The following is a 16,408-nucleotide window of genomic DNA, read 5'->3' as shown; positions in this document are numbered from 1 at the left end:
TTTAAAAACAAACGAAATAATTTTGAATTTTGACTATTGAATTAAATAAAAATTATAGTTTGCGAATTGTATGTCACATGTATTAAGGAATATTTTTTTCTGGAGGTAAAGATGACCTACAGACTAAATTGAATTAATAAATGTTTTCATAAATTCATGACAGCTATGAAGCCTTACAAAAAAGGTATATTTTTCAAATGAAGTTTTCTTCTGTCAGGACATAGTTGTAATATTTCCTAATAATGTCTGTTGTAATTTTTAAATTACTTAGTCCAAAGTTTTGATAAAAAAAAGAGAAAATCAAATTACAAGGCACACATTATAGTAATGATTTAAAGAATCAAGAATCAGTAACAACATGTAAAAACATCAGCTATGTCTGGCATTAATTAAATTAGACAGCATTAAAATACAAGGTATTTATTAATTTAGTGTTTTCTTTGCAAATGTATTTGGCAGTTCAAATGATGGTACACAATGTCAATGTGCTACGCAATAGTTAAAATTCACTTTATTTGAAGATTTATTGACTGTCCATACAATTAAAATACGATTTGTCTGTATACCTGGAGTAATAATGGTTATGACCTGGTAAAGAACTTCATCACAGATTCTCTGCTAAATGTATGAGCAACAGGCAAGTATATTCACAATAATGTAGTGCTTTTTATTAAAAAACAAACAAACAAACAAAACAAATAGAATATAAAACAAAACAAAAAAAGTAAAAACCAACAGCATCTTCATGACTTTATAATTACAAACTTTGAACCAGAGTGGAAGAAGTTTCGACAAACTGTACACAACATCACAAAATGCCTGCCAGTCTGTCCATATACAATGCTTGCATCTTATTTTGTGATTGTCTAAAAATAACTAAACAAATCACACAAAAACACACAAATACAAGAAATACAAGCATTATATTTATGACCGCTATCACAAAAAACAGAACAATCTTTTCTCATTTGAAGAACAAAAAATTAAAAAGGAGATTAAGAACATGATATCGAGTTGACAGCTTTTTTTCCCGCCAAGATATCATTTTACATTTTTATGTTGGTTTGTTTTTTTAGTGTTCAACACTTTGCAGCAAAAAAAAGAGGAACATAACATCTTTTTCTCCTCAAAAAGTCATAATAATAATAATAATAATTATCATAATGTTCATATGAATTATTACAGTGACGGGTGCCAGGTCTGGGGTCACTGCAGTGTCCCCTTCCACAAAGTTCATCAGACAATCCTCCCTCTCGAAATGTGCTAAATTCATGTTTTTGGGTAACAAGGATTCAGTCGTTTATGGAAATTTGTAGCGATTATTAATTATAATGTCTGCCACTTTCTCCTCCACTTCTCGTACAGTTACAAGTGACAGTTCTGTCAATACAAATCGTTTAAGAATGGTAATAATAACAATAATAATAATAATAATAATACATATAGGGCTGAATCCTGTACAATACAATACACAAAATCCATTATCAAGATATTGCTTTTGGAGACATTTCTCACATTTCCTGTCTGTATATATACATAGCTTGGCACTATACAACTTTCCTTTTGTTTGTCAGTTTTCATTTTTGTTTTTTTCAGTGTCGGTCCATCTAAGGGGTTTGGAATACTTATCTGTCATAGGTGAAGCTTTAAGGGCAAACAAAAAAATCTCATCATGATTTTGTATATAAACATTCTCCATGGCAACCTGAAAGGCCATTAAAAAAATTAAAAAGAAAATTAAACGAAAATGACAATACTAAAACCTTGACCCAACCCCATCCCACCCGCCCTACAAACCACAAAAAATATGACATCACATGATTCATTAAGTTCTTTTGAATTCATGAATTTAACTGTTTATTAACTGCTGTCAAGCCCTTAGTTGTTTCCTTTTTCGTATTTATATTATCAGAATGGGCTCACACACGCACATACATACATACACACACACACACACACACACACACACACACACACACACACACACACACACACACAACCATAGACAAAAAAACGCTCATGGCATTCTAAGGCGTTATATATATTTAAAGCCAGCGCGCCTCCACTGCTAGATTTTGTTTTGTTGTTTTTTTAAGCTGGTGAATTAAATACTTTTTTAGAAAAGGGGGCGGGGCTGGCACCCAGTCTAACCAATCACAATGCCCACGATAACAGAAGCGAAACATTCCAGCCCAGTCCCGAAGTCACAAATATGGATACCCTCGTCGTGCTCCATTCCTAATGTAATTGCAGTATAACAAACAAAAAACAAAAAAAGAAGGTAATATACTTATTTGTTTTGCTTTATCATACAGCATTCATCAATACTGTGTGAATGTTAGTGTGTCTTATCCGTACATCTCCGGGGAGCGAATGATGTCCGTGTTGTTAAAAGTGCAGTTAGCCAACGTTCTTTCTCTGCTCTCTCCTTTCTCTCTCTCTCTCTTCTCAGTCTACGGGCAGTGTGTGTGCGCTACACTGCACCTCCTATGTCGCTCCTATTTCTGTTTTATCTTTTGCCTCGTTCTGCTCTTTCTTGGTCGTTTTCAAGTCATTGCCACTTTAGGCCACAAGGTGGCACCGGTCTCCCATTTTTCTACTTGCAGCCGAAACGAAGGCCAAATTTAGTACCACGCGCTTCCATAACAACGTAGTCATTGGAGACGCTTGACCGGTAAAGTCGTAGTTAATCCATGGCAACTGGGTTTGAATTTCAAGGCGCTTTTCTTTAGTTTCAACTTTCCTATGTGTGACACTTGCACTTTTGAAACGCATCAAGGTTGACGACTCGCAGCAAATTGCGTGTCCTCAGTGCACGAAGCTCGGGCTGGTCTCTCTTGTAGTTTCTTTAGAAAGAAACTGCAAGATATAAATATCCTCCCACCTCCATTTTCCCTCTTTTTTTCAGGTGTAGTCCACCTCTGCTCCTCGATATCCATTATTCTCTTGCTGCTCTACAAGCGTGCTCAGCAGAGAGTGCTGTCTGTCAGCATTACTTCCTGCAAATAAATTCGCTCAGTCCAAGCGTCCGTCTGCGGAGGCGGCGACCAGAGCCTTCCTCGAGGAGATACGTCACATCTATCGCTGGAAAGGAGACATAAAGAAATTCGTTGATCAAACTTGCATTACATTAGTTGCAGTGTTGTGTTAAAAGAGCAGCTTATGAATACACATGATGTTTAAAAAAAAAAAAAAATGAAATGTACATAAACAAGTCTCAGTTCTTGCGAATTGTTTTTTTTATGAATCAAAACAAAATATAGTTATATTAAGTATTAAAACAAAGTATTATTAGTATAGTATTATATACATTATTGACCATAACATTTATGGCTGAATCTGAATCAGCCAGGTCACATTTCAACCTAAAATAAATAAATAAAAGTAAGAGTATATATTTTGTAGTAAATGTAATACATTAAATTTGAAACAACGTAATAATATTATTAATATGAATATCATTTTCAATCTAAAACTTTATTTATAAATATAAATTTATAAAAAATTGCCCATAATAACATTTCATGGGTGAATCTCACAGAAAAAAAATTCTGGTCAAATTTCACCCCTAAAAAAAATGTAAACAAGTCCTTTTCAAAGAAATCTCTCTCTCCTTTCAAAAGAAATGTAATTTATGGTACTGAATGACAAAAATAGAGTCAACAATAAAAATGCTATTATATTATTTTACAACATACGGTAATCAAAAAGAATGAACAGATTTGTGAAAGCAAGATTGGAATTAGGTTGCAAAATACTGATGTGATGAAACTAAAGCCTAATATTCTCAGTCTTACCATTCTTGCTGGGCGCCCGATGCAGCAGATCGAGCAGAATCTTGTTCAATCGCTCTCTCTGCGCTTCCCTCCGTCCCAGGATTGATGGATGAAGAGGTGAAGAGGAGAGCGAGGCTGAGCATGGGGCGTCCAAGACGTCCCGCCCTCCTCCTCCCCTTTCCTGAGAGCCCTCGTCCATGTCTCTCCTCTCTCCCCTCTCCTCCCCCTCCTCCGCTTCCTCCAAGTCTTCCTCCTCTCCACCTGTCCTCCTTTCCTGTGATGTGGATTGTTGGGGATCAGGGGTGCTGGAGTCTTCTTGAGAGGTCTCCACGTCTCCCTCCGCTCCCCTTCCTCCGCCCTCGTCCCCATCTCTCGAGTAGCCGGCAGACAGCTGGTCACATGATGCACTGGGGGAGGGGTCTTCATCGCAGTTTGTTGCACCTTTGGGCCGCTCAGTCTTCCAGGCAGAACGGCCACCGTTCCTCTTGTAGTTATCCGGCACATAGTGAGGCTGTAGAACGAGAGATAAATTCATGAAAATGTAATGGAAGCACCTCGCCTACTTAAACTAGTTTAGATTTCAAACTGTCATGAGATAAGTGGGGAAAATACAGTTACATGGTAATCAAATTAAACGACTCCATACTGCCACTTCTGATCTAAAACAGTAAAAATATGAACAAAATATTATATTTACTACAGGGCTGTCAACGTTAACACATGCGCTTAATTTTTTGTCCAGTTTAACGTGTTAAAAATATTTAGCGCAATTAGCACAGCATCCGTTAATTTCTGTTATGTTTTGGCCAGCTTTACATTATGATCCCGCTCTTGTTCATGCAAATGCTTTTAAACCATTCAAGCGCGACAAGACAAAAGAGAACATGCTGCCTGTGAATGTCCTGTCCAAGTAACACATAAACACACACACGACACGCGCCAGAATACTGTTCAATAACACACACAATTATGCCAAAATGTCCATTTTGTCGAATATCTTCATAACTTAAGAGCAGTCTTAAATGAGTTAAATAACGTAAAGAATAGTGAGAAAATGAGACGCTGGTTTTAAAGTGACAGCAGCCAAACCAGATTAATAACAGAAAATATTTGGGATTAATCGAATGACAGCACTAATTTACTATAATATTATACTATAATAACATTTACAGGTTAATCTCAGAAAAAAATGTCAAGCTCAAATTGCATCCTAAAATAAAAAATATATTTTTGTAATATAATGTAACAATTATATTACACATTAAAGCTCAAAACATTATTATTATTAATATTAATAATGTTTATTAATAATATAATTTCCCATGTAAAAGTATTAAATATAAATTAAACAAATTATTGGACAAAATAACATTTATTGAAAAATCTCAAAGAAGTCCAGGTCAAATATCAGCACCCTATAACACAATAATAATATTATTAACATTAATAATGTTACTTCTCATCTACTGTCAAACTGTAAAAACAAAAAACAAAAAAAACATTTGATATAAGTAATTTAGAGGTGACAAAAAAGTAATAGATGTTATTAATATTAGAAATAAGTATTAATACTCTTTACATAATTTCCCATCTAAAAATGTAAAAATATGAATAAAATAAGTTAGTGACCATAACAACATTTATGGGTAAAACTCAGAAAGAAATGCCATTATCAAATTTCACCCCACACAAACATATTAATTAAAAAAGATAATAAATATATTTTGTAATATAATGTGATATAATTATATTGATAAAATGTCTAATGTTACACATAATAATAATATTATTAATGCTGTCATGCAAAAAATGTTTAAGGTGCCCCGTCTCTCTAAACCCCTCCTTTGTGAGAGCTTCCTCTGCTCTGATTGGTCAGACGGCACAGTCTGTTGTGATTGGTCTACTGCTTACAGCACGTATCGGAAATGAAACTTCCATTACAATACCTGATCTTCAGCTCCGGAAGCTTCCTATGCGCTTGATACACAGTGATACGAACAGTTACGCTGGCGTCGGTTTTACCGTATCAATTCCAGTGTTAGTCCTCATCCTTTGGAAGTGCATGCAAAGTGGATTCACAGCACAGAAAACAGCGTCTTCTTGACATGTTGCTTCTCAGCTACAACTACAGTGTTTGAGGGTGGGTCAAAGTAACTAAAACCATAGGCTGGCATTATGCAAATTTTTTACAAACCTACATAGATATGTTATGAAAGTGAGACTGGAATTCCTGACTAATCGTTTCTTTCTTTCAGAAGACATTAACTTTATTTGTCATGCACTTTGATCTTTAAAACTCTGCAGACCTTTTACATTAATAAACAGTTATTTTACACACTGCATTAAAAGTAATATTCGAAAAAGTATAAAGGTCTTTAATGGTCCTAAAACATCCGTCTTTATTTTTTTCTTAAACATTTCTTCCCTCTCCACTACTCACAGAGAAGTCTCTCTTCGGCGCCAGTCTTTTGGGGAAGTGGTTGAAAGCGTAGGGCTTGGTGCACACCGGGTATCGGTTGCGGTGGATCTTGTAGAACAGGTGTGCCGATTTATCCAGCCGGTAGTCGCAAATGTAAACGTCCTGTTCCTTTACCCCTTTCGGACGACCTGAATCCATTAGCAAGATAAGCGGTCATTAGCATGCAAAGAGTGTGGTGTTTTCAGCATGGAACATCTGGTTCAGTACATTTCTTGGATCTTACAGTTGATTTATTTAAAACGGTTGTATGTGTGAACATCTCACCCTTGCAGTAAGTATACAGGTCCAACACACAGCACATCCCCACCACTGCCTCCAGCGGTATGATTTCATAGAGAGGCACTCGGAACAACTCGTTATGATAGAAGCGGCGGGAAGGAGAGTGGTGTGTTTCATGGGGGCGGAAATAGTGATGACCAAAGGCAAACCTTTCACCTCTACAGAAAGAGAAAGAGAGTCCAGATCACATTTAAAGATATAGTTCCCCAAAAAATGAAAATTCATTCCAAACCCGTGAGACTTTGGTTCGTCTTCGGAACACAAATGAAGATCTTTTTAATGAAATCGTAGAGCTTTCTGTCCCTCCATTGACAGCTAAGCAACTACCAATTGCGCTTCGAAAGTTTATTAAGACATCGTAAAACAAACCCATATGAATTGATCGCTTTAGTCCAAATTTTCTGAAGAGACTCGATCACTCGATATCAGTTGTGGTAAACAGAAGCTCAAGCATGTTTGCTTGAAGTGCAAGAACCAATGAGGTCGATTCTCGTATTACACAGCACGTTTGAGCTTCCACAAGAACCAATGAGGTTTCAAGTCTCTTCAGAAAATTTGGACTAAACCTCTCAATTCATATGGATTAGTTTTACCATCTTTTTCTGAACTTTTTGAAGCGTCAAAGTGGTAGTTGCATAGATGGTTAATGGAGAGAGTAATCTCTCAGATTTCATTTTTTAAATAACTTCATTTGTGTTTAAGGTGTCCAAATAAAGAACTGAATCAGAAAGTTTGCAATAGTGGAAAATCTCACTTTTCATTTTTCCAGAGTTTCTCGATACGGAAGATGTCCAGTTTGTCTCTGTTGATATGAGACAGGAGACGGTATGATTGACGCACCGGCTGGCCTTCTTGTGTGCGTCTGCTGTCCCGCATGAGGTACACACAGTCACCTACGACAGCCACATGCAAACATAAATACATATTTGTATGCTTACAAATATAAAATCCAAACAGAACATCATTTCAACACATTTGAACAAAAATACCATTAAAAACAGAAAGATTTAAGTCGGTCAGATCTAAATGTTTTTAAAATAAAGTCTCTTATGCTCACCAAGGCTGCATTTATTTGATCAAAAATACATTAAAAACAGAAATAAAATGACAATTTAAAAGAACTGTTCTCTATTTGAATATATTTCTAAATGTAATTTAATCCTGTGATGGCAAAGCTGCCATGATCCCATGTTCCACGTGGAAACCCTGATATATTTTTTCAGGATTCTCTGATGAATAGAAAGTTCAAAAGGGAACAGCTTTATTTGAAATAAAAATCTTTTGCAACACAATAAATGTCTTTACTGTCACTTTCGATCAATTTAATGTGTCCTTGCTGAATAAAAGTATTAAATTCTTTTTTTTAAGAATATTGTTCAATCTTTTGAACGGTAGAGTGGATTTCATTTCACAAACACACACACATACACATACCCTGATGCAATAGTAAGTCATCACGCAGCAGGCATATATAATAGATGGATCCTGATTGGGCATAGCTGGGTTGGGGCACCATTGGGACTTCCTGTTGCAGCAATGAAAGGAAATGCATAAAAGACTAAATAAAATCCCTTTCAAAAGTTCAGAACTTCCTGAATGACAGAAGAGATCTTAATCTTTAAGTGACCTTTAAAATGTTGTGATACGAGACCATATGGCTGTTCTAAACACAGTCAGAGGAAGAATGAATTGAAAGGTCACATACCCTGTCCACTGGACGAGGGTCACACAGCTCACAGAGATAATGCTCCACTTCTGCCTCCAAACGCATGCAATCACAATGCTGCCACACCTGACATACAGAAACACAGAACATATATTATAGATTATTTAAATTCCATACCCAACACATTACATGAACAGTATGAATAATGAATAGTGAAATAGATTGCAGTTGTTATTGTTAATTAAAACTACTAAAAGTATTTTTTTGTAATACAATAAAATGAAAAATAGATTAAAAAATTTTATGTTTCCAAACTTTTGACATGCACTGTACTTACAAGTTTGTTTTTGAAAGAAATCTTTTGTAACATTATAAATGTCTTCCCTATCACTTTTGATCAATTTAATGCATCCTTGATGAGTAAGCCGTATCAATCTTGTAGCATAAATGGCGTGGGATGAGTTGCACACTAAATTTTAAAACTTATGTTTAGGGGTTTGTTGAAAAACATGAGCACATACCATGCACTTCTCACACTGGATCATGAGCCCTTCGTCCTTGTACATGCCACAGATGCAGCGGATCACATCATCATCTTTGTCGTGGCTGCCCCCTCCGTCATGGTGATTGTGGGCGTGGTCTCTCTCCAGCGAATCAGAGCTGTCGGCCTCACTGGCCGTCTCGCCCACAATCTCATCAATCTGGACAGCAGCTTCATGACGCGCGCCATAGTACGCCTTCCGCAGCCGGCACACGTCACGACCCACAGCAGACTTCCGGCCATAATACTTCTGTTGAGAAGAAGAAGAGATTAAGGAAAGTCTAATGAGGACAAAATTACTGAGTGTATCTTATAACTCTTTTATCCAAATAACTTATTCATAATACTTGAGTACTTATATTAATTACAATAATTTTTATTCATTATAATTATCTGGTTATCACTCATTATAATTATATCACAATGATTTACATTATAGTCTACAGTAATCATATTTGAGAGTAAGAAAAGAGCCTGAGAAGTGTAACTCACCTCCGCATTGCGAAACACTTTGAGCATGTCCGCATCAAATGCCTCGACGGTTTTGTAGTGTCCAGTGAGGATCTGCTTCTCTATGGTACTGAGATCTAGTGGATCGGTGACCTTCTCATAGTACTGTATGTTTCTGTAGACACACATGAACACAGTACAAAAAGTATTGCCATGAAGGATTGATGACATATTGACCCGTAAGAATGTTCTCACTGCAGTCATTAATCATCAGACTTTTATAAGAACCATATCTGCAGGTCTCTGACAACTTAGGCAATGTTCAGACTGTCAGTCCAAAAACAATTTTTGTGCATAACTGATTGGAATCTGATCATACTTAGCAAGTGTGAATGGCAAAAAAAAGAGAACTATATATCACATGAAATGTGAGTTTTACAAATCCGAGTTTTGAAATGTGAGTTTTGAGCTACATTCATATGTGGTTTGAAATCCCATTTCTGTAAATCCGTTTCAGTCTGATCCTCTTATCGGATTTCGCATGTTTACGTAAAACGTAAACATGTCAGACGTTGTTATAGGAAACATGCTGAAAGTCGCTGCAGAAACAAGGTTGTGTTGATGCCAAGTGCCGGTCGAGTACAAAAGTTGCAATATAACGGAGACATGTTTTGAGACCGACGGAGACTATATACAGCTGCACATATCAGTCTCCTACTATTCTGCCGCTGGCTCATAAGACATAGTAGCCCAGCACGGCGGCTACATATTGTCATATTGTAAATAAGACAACATTTGTATTGCAAACCCTTCCACGTTGCCATTTTTGTTTTTGGTGTATCCCGATCAACTCAACATCATTAGCATTGAAACCAATGCAGATATTCAGGAAAAAGAAAGAGCGCCACGGGACACACAAATCAGATCTGAACAGTTAATAATTTAGATCAGATTCCAGTCGGATGCACAAATAATCGGATTTGGACTGAAAGTGTGAACATAGCCAAAAGGCCCTGATATACTCATGGTGAAGTTCATTTTCGTTCTTGGCTCAGGGGTAAAAAGAAGTTTGAAATGCACAAGCTGTGGTATACTGTTAGCAAACATCCCGCTGCCACCCACACTGCTGAGAGCGTTGAATAACAAATAAATAGCACCAAATAACTACAAAGTACATATTCATATTGTAAATAATCTGTATTAAGAACATAATATTGTTCTCACCTCTTCCTAGAAGGCAGGTTAAGCAGCGGAGCAGCAAGAGTCTGACCAGATGAATCTTCAAAGTACAAGAACCAATTGATAATGTGAGTGTGTAAGTGCGAACAAGTCTCATGACACTGAAGCAATAAAACAAAAATGCACTAAGATTAAATTGAAATTAGACTCAACATTCTAGATGAATCAAAAGTAAAGCCTTTTACAAAATCTAATCTAATTGAATTTTGCCTAACTAAATAATTTAAAATGATATTTCCATCAGAACAAATAACTAACGAGTATCAGCGTTTAGTAATAAATTCATAACTGATTACAGTCCAGTCAACCAAACTGAGAAACTACAGATCTGAAATGCATGTCAAACTCAGTGCAATTCCATTTTGCCACGATTACGACTTTGGTTCTTGCTTTGCATAATGAAAATGATTATGCAGCAATTAAAGCGACTGCCAACAATAAGATCAATAGCATAAAGTGCAGGTTTTTATGGGTTTATGTGTGATGGTGTGTCTGAATTAATTAGTGTCTGTTTACCCTTGTAGCTTGTGATCATGTCACAGATCTCTTTGAAGATGTGTGCTAGGCGTGCAGTGCGTGTAACTTCCGTGTTCTCCTCGGCTGCCGCAAGTCTGCGTGTGCGAACAGAGCGTGACGTCTGCAGCGCTGAGAACTGAGTCAGAAATACATCTGGAAAAAAGAAACAAAATGCTAATCATGATTTACTAACTATCTGAATAATCAAAGCATTAAATGGCAAACTTGCATGCAATATTAGTCAGCTGACATGAATATTATTCACACACCTGACTTGATGTTGCCGTCATCGCGGATGACTCCTCCCCAACGTGTGTAAATAGACAGGCTGCTGTTCTCCCTCTCTCGCTCTCTCTCTCCCTCTCGCTTCAGAAGTTCCTGTTTCTCCCGCATCTTCTCCCAATTCCGCAGCAGGAACACTCGATGTTTCAGCACAAAGTTCCTGAATTAAACAAGAAATCAGTCTGGGCCTTTACTAATGAGAGATTAGGCATTTATAACAGGTAATTTACAAGTTGAAGTACGAAATTACTGAAATAAAAATAAAGATAAATAGAAATATATAAAAAAACTAAATTAGAAAATTTAGTTGGTACAAAAATGTCAAAGCATTAGACTTGTGTGATGGGATCCTACCTCTCTCTGTTTGACATGGGCTTCATTAAAAGGTGTTGATAAAACTTGCTGCTGTCACTGGACTCTTCCTCCTTAGGTCAAACAGAAGAAAAGAGTTTTGCCTTAGGACTATGCTGTACTAGTAGCTACTGTAGCCAATAGAACTGCATCATTATTGAATTAACTGTCTCATACCCGCTTCTTCAATGAGTGTTTGGACTTGCGTTTCTCTTTCAGTCTCCCAGGCCTTCGGGCTCCGCCCCCTGATCCGCCCCCTTTCCCAGGCAGCCCATTGATTCGCTGGCTCTTCCCGCCAATGATGCCACGGCAACCCTCTGAGCCACACTTGCAGGCTTGCTGCATAGCAACAAGAGCAGAGAAACATTATCATTTGGCAAGCAAGAAAAAAATGTGAGATTAAAATGTTAAAATAAACATAAAAAATGTGAGATTTAAATAAAGAAAGAAAAGTAAGATTCCGCTAAAAAGTAAATAAATGTAAACTGTCTGAAGCTACATGTTCACAACATGTTTTCAACCTTATTAATGTGAAATACATAATAAATGAATACAAATAATAGAAGTTTACGAAAAATTAAAGGCAACTCCTTAAATACTTAATATATAATACATTATAAAAGTATTTTTTATACATTAATTATGCCTTGTAATGCCAATTGTATGGTCTTGTTGTGAATAATTGTAACTATATTTATAATATATTATAATATTTTTTCGCCTTTAGAAATATAATGCATTAAAACTCATGACCAATGACCAATTCAGATGCAAAAGAAATCTTCAAATATTATAATGCACTTTGACTTAGGTTACAATTATAAATGAAAAGATATAATGAATTATAACATACAATATGAATACCTTCGCAATTCATTACATTTAAAGGCTTTAAGTAAAGTAAAAATATATAATCAGGGCTTGACATTAACACCCCGCAAACGCGCCAAATTCAATGGTGTGTAACACAGTCACTCCTACTTGCCACTTTGGCGAGTTGAATTTTATATATAATATATACATTTTTCAATTGTAGTCTTTTAAAAAGGCATCTGAAATAATAAACTAAGTGCAATGTAGCGTTGTCAAAAATACAGATTTTTCTATACATATCAAATACAGAAATATCTGAAATGCTTCCAATACTCATTTTCCACATAATAGAATTGCGATACCACCTGTGCTTTCTTGCTCTCTCATCTCTACGACAGCAAATTGACAGACAAACCCACTTCCCCTCACTCATTTTTATTTGCTCCGGATAAATATTATTGGTGTTACAGGCCTTGAATTTGGTCGTGGGATTGGGCTTATTGCTGTTCTTGGAGAGTATTCACGTAACCACAGTTAGTTATGTTTTAAGTGAACGTAAACAACAATTGAGAAAGAAAACATGTGTAACAGTATAATGCATCTGTGTGTCAGGTCTAAAAGTGACATCTGCTTAATATACCTGCTGCCAAATTATGAGATAATATAAAACATATCTATATGGCATTTTCCCCCCATGGTATCCAGTGCTTTAAGTGGGCCGGTACGCGCCGGTACTCAGTACCGCCACTTCCAAATATAGCTCTTGAGCGTACCGCCACCTCTCCGTGCGCCCAGAACGTGCTTTTAGCGTACCGGTACGCTCTTTTGCACATCTGTTTTAATTATTTAGCTGCGCTGCCGCTTTTCAGAGCGCCCTTCACAATGCACGGCCCGCTTCCCAATTCGTCCCACCGAGAGCAGAGACTACATTACCCATACACACTTGAGTTTAAGAGCATGCGTCGCTTTTGCCGCTGTCAGTTGCTACGTTTACATGGACACAATCGGAAGGAAATCAATATGATTGAGGAATCCGAAAAAGGTGTTTACAGGAATGATAAATAAAGTAATCGGGTTGATGTGCGCGTTTATCTGTCACAAGTTTCAAATCGGATCTGATTTTTTGACATGCACAAACTGCACGAATATACAGAGTTTCCCGCTGTTCGCGCATAAATATTCTCCTCTATTGGTTCTTTATTTGTTTTAAACAGCAGATGTAATATTAATTCGTCTCTGGTCATAATTTAGAGCATATTAACCGTTTTGCCGTGCTGATCACGCAGTAAAAATGCCCCTCCCCGCGGCCAAAACCAGGCGTCTGTGGATGAGAATCCACAACAAGGACTGGTGGGACGTTGTCCTGCTTCACTTCACATACGCGCGAGTAAAATGAGAATTTTAGAATGACGGGAAACTTATTAATATGACACTTTATTCAACAGGAAAAACAGCTCGTTCCGCGCGTTATACGTCATTACGTTTATTTAACGTCATTGCACATGCGCAGTCCTTTCAGTTTCGGTTTTCAATCCGATCAAGTATTTACATGTTCTCTCGATCGGATTACATAAGGGATAAACCAACCCTTTCAATCCGATCGAAATGTCATCCGGATCGAGCTCAATCGGATCGATTAAGGTGTTTACATGAGGGTTTTTTAGTCCGATCGAGCCGTAAATCCCATTATAAGTGTACATGTGTCAACCATGGTGTCAACTCAACGTGGTCCGGAGAGGGTGTGTGAAACGGGTAAAGAAATTAACCATAGCAAGACTCATGTTTATGTTCTACTGTTCTATAGTTATTATGTTATATAATTTATTTTATGTACATTTTGTTCAAAATGTTTTAAATACCCTTTTGCACATTTTATTTATGTTCAGTAGCTCTTTCTAGCTCAAGCAAATCCACAATTAAATTATTTTTTATAAGGTCATCTGTTGACTGCTGTATTTAAACCCCTTCAATATAGTTGTTGTTACCCCAGGGGAGGAGGGGGGGTCAGCAAAAAAATAAAAAAATAAAATAATAATAGAGTACCGGCACCTCTTTTGGGTCACTTAAAGCACTGATGGTATCGATGTCAAAATTGTGGCCAGTGAAAATGCTGAGTAGCAAGTAACTTTGGAAAACCACTAGCCACAGTGGCTGGTGAGCAAAAAAGTTAAATGTCAACCCCTGTATATAATGTATTATTATTATATTTAATTTTAGAGTCCAAACCCTTCTAGATTCTGTGGCTGGAAGAATCAGGTGGCTATTAGTGAGTGAATCAGCACCAGCGATCTGGACGAGTTAAGTACAAGCATACGCAACAAAACACAGCTGCGTGTTCATGTGTATGTACATGCTTCAGACAGGCATGTTCCTGACATGCAGGACACAGGTGACTGCAACTCTTTTAACATACCTGTTCTTCCATGTTGAAGGAGTGGAAGTTGTAGTCATACGTCAGTTCTATTCCGCTGTTGATGTCTTTCAGAGCAAACAGACCAATACGGTACACTCCATTCACCGACCTGAGAGAAAGAGACAGATTCATGACTTAAACTCAACATTCAACCTCAGTCAGGATTCTATAGCAATTATGAAACAAATTGTTACGGCTCTAATAATCTGATCAGACAAGCAATGTTCAACGTTTTATGAGACTTTCTTCTGAGATTAATAAAAATAATATTTTTATATATCGTTAACAATTCAAAAATTTGGGGTGAGCAAGTTTTTTAAAAATGTTTTTTTTTTTAAGTCTCATATGCTCATCAAGGCAGCATTTATTTGATTAAAAATACAGTAAAAACTGTAATATTGTGGAATATAATTTAATATATTGTACCTACATTGAGTCTTAGTGTCGATTTTTTACATTAAATGAACTCAAGCCATCAGCATGTCAAGCAACATCAAGCATTGTGGATTTGATATTGAAAAACTAGGCTGAGTTGTACAATATGTAATAAGGTAGAATGAGGCCATTTTGGCACAGATGTGGGTATGTGTGCACTCTAACAGCTACACACTGGGCAGCACAGCTGTGTCCCCCACCCTAAAACACAAGCTTCAGATAATCGCTCTTGTGTGAAAAGATGGATGATCTGCCACCATTCAGCCTACAAGCACAGTTTTTAATGTGTGTATGTGTGCGTGAAAGAGAAAAAAAAACATAGACAGAGCAAGAGATGGAAGAGATAACATTTTTCTGTAGACTGTGTGTGTACACAAAAGCCCGACGTGTCTGTAATTGTGTTACGGTACCAAGCAGATGTTGGCTACTGACCTGGATCTTTAGTTCACGATCCAGTTGCTAATATATAATCTTTATGTTTCGACTAATTACACTAATTTATTATGAAACAAGTTTCAACACCTTGTGTAAAAAAGAAAAACGTGACCTTCCTCTTAAATTTTTCAACATGACCATGGCTTGCTCATAATACAACAATTTCTAGAGGATAAAGTCATTGCTTACACAGTACTCGTGGTTGTCCACGTCCCCACTGACTCACCATTAAAAATGACCTTTCTGTTTCTGAATTCATCAGAAGCTGATGGGATTTTATTGCCATACTTCAACAGTGACTAATCAACGGCCTCGTTTCACTCACCATTTCTGCATCTCACAGTTGGGCTCGCAGCTGTGGTTGACAAAGCGAGCTTCGTTGCCCATGCGGTAGCTGTCGATGACCATGCCACTGTCCAGGTTCAGACAGTAGTTGCCGCTGTGGGAGAAGTACTGCTCCATCATGCGACTCCTAAACATAAAAGAAAATAAATAATAATAATGAATAATATAATTAAAATAATACACACCATTTCATCAAGGTTAAGGTATTGTGTTTATTTTACATTTATATTAATATGAATTAATTCTAAAAATAATGTATTATATAAAAAAATATAAATGAATGAATGTAAAAACCTGTTTAATAAATAATTTATATTTAAAATTAAATCAATAAGAGCAGAGTGTGCACAGCAATAGCACAGATGTACATAAAATATTGCAATCCACA

General features: G+C 36.7%; 1 protein-coding gene across 2 annotated transcripts in view; it reads right to left on the bottom strand.

The window, feature by feature from the left end:
* Nucleotides 1-480: 480 nt before the first annotated feature.
* ash1l (ash1 (absent, small, or homeotic)-like (Drosophila)) overlaps nt 481-16,408 on the bottom strand; it is a 33,157-nt gene continuing 17,229 nt past the window's right edge. For both annotated transcript variants that reach the window (XM_077195223.1, XM_077195224.1), the window contains 16 exons: nt 16,001-16,147; nt 14,806-14,914; nt 11,757-11,918; nt 11,583-11,653; nt 11,216-11,388; nt 10,947-11,099; nt 10,416-10,470; nt 9,234-9,366; nt 8,722-8,991; nt 8,240-8,326; nt 7,969-8,059; nt 7,289-7,427; nt 6,520-6,692; nt 6,217-6,383; nt 3,798-4,287; nt 481-3,084 (listed from right to left, as the gene is read on the bottom strand). In XM_077195223.1, coding sequence (XP_077051338.1) covers nt 2,993-3,084; nt 3,798-4,287; nt 6,217-6,383; nt 6,520-6,692; nt 7,289-7,427; nt 7,969-8,059; nt 8,240-8,326; nt 8,722-8,991; nt 9,234-9,366; nt 10,416-10,470; nt 10,947-11,099; nt 11,216-11,388; nt 11,583-11,653; nt 11,757-11,918; nt 14,806-14,914; nt 16,001-16,147 — 2,512 coding nt within the window. In that variant the 3' untranslated portion in view covers nt 481-2,992. The remainder of the gene's footprint in view (nt 3,085-3,797; nt 4,288-6,216; nt 6,384-6,519; nt 6,693-7,288; nt 7,428-7,968; nt 8,060-8,239; nt 8,327-8,721; nt 8,992-9,233; nt 9,367-10,415; nt 10,471-10,946; nt 11,100-11,215; nt 11,389-11,582; nt 11,654-11,756; nt 11,919-14,805; nt 14,915-16,000; nt 16,148-16,408) is intronic.

The sequence above is a fragment of the Siphateles boraxobius genome, unplaced genomic scaffold (genome assembly GCF_051911475.1).
Source record: "Siphateles boraxobius isolate OS27281-9 unplaced genomic scaffold, OSU_SipBor_1 33, whole genome shotgun sequence".
Taxonomy (NCBI): Eukaryota; Metazoa; Chordata; class Actinopteri; order Cypriniformes; family Leuciscidae; genus Siphateles; species Siphateles boraxobius.
Note: the sequence above shows the minus strand (reverse complement) of the source record. Positions and strands in the feature narration are given on the sequence as shown.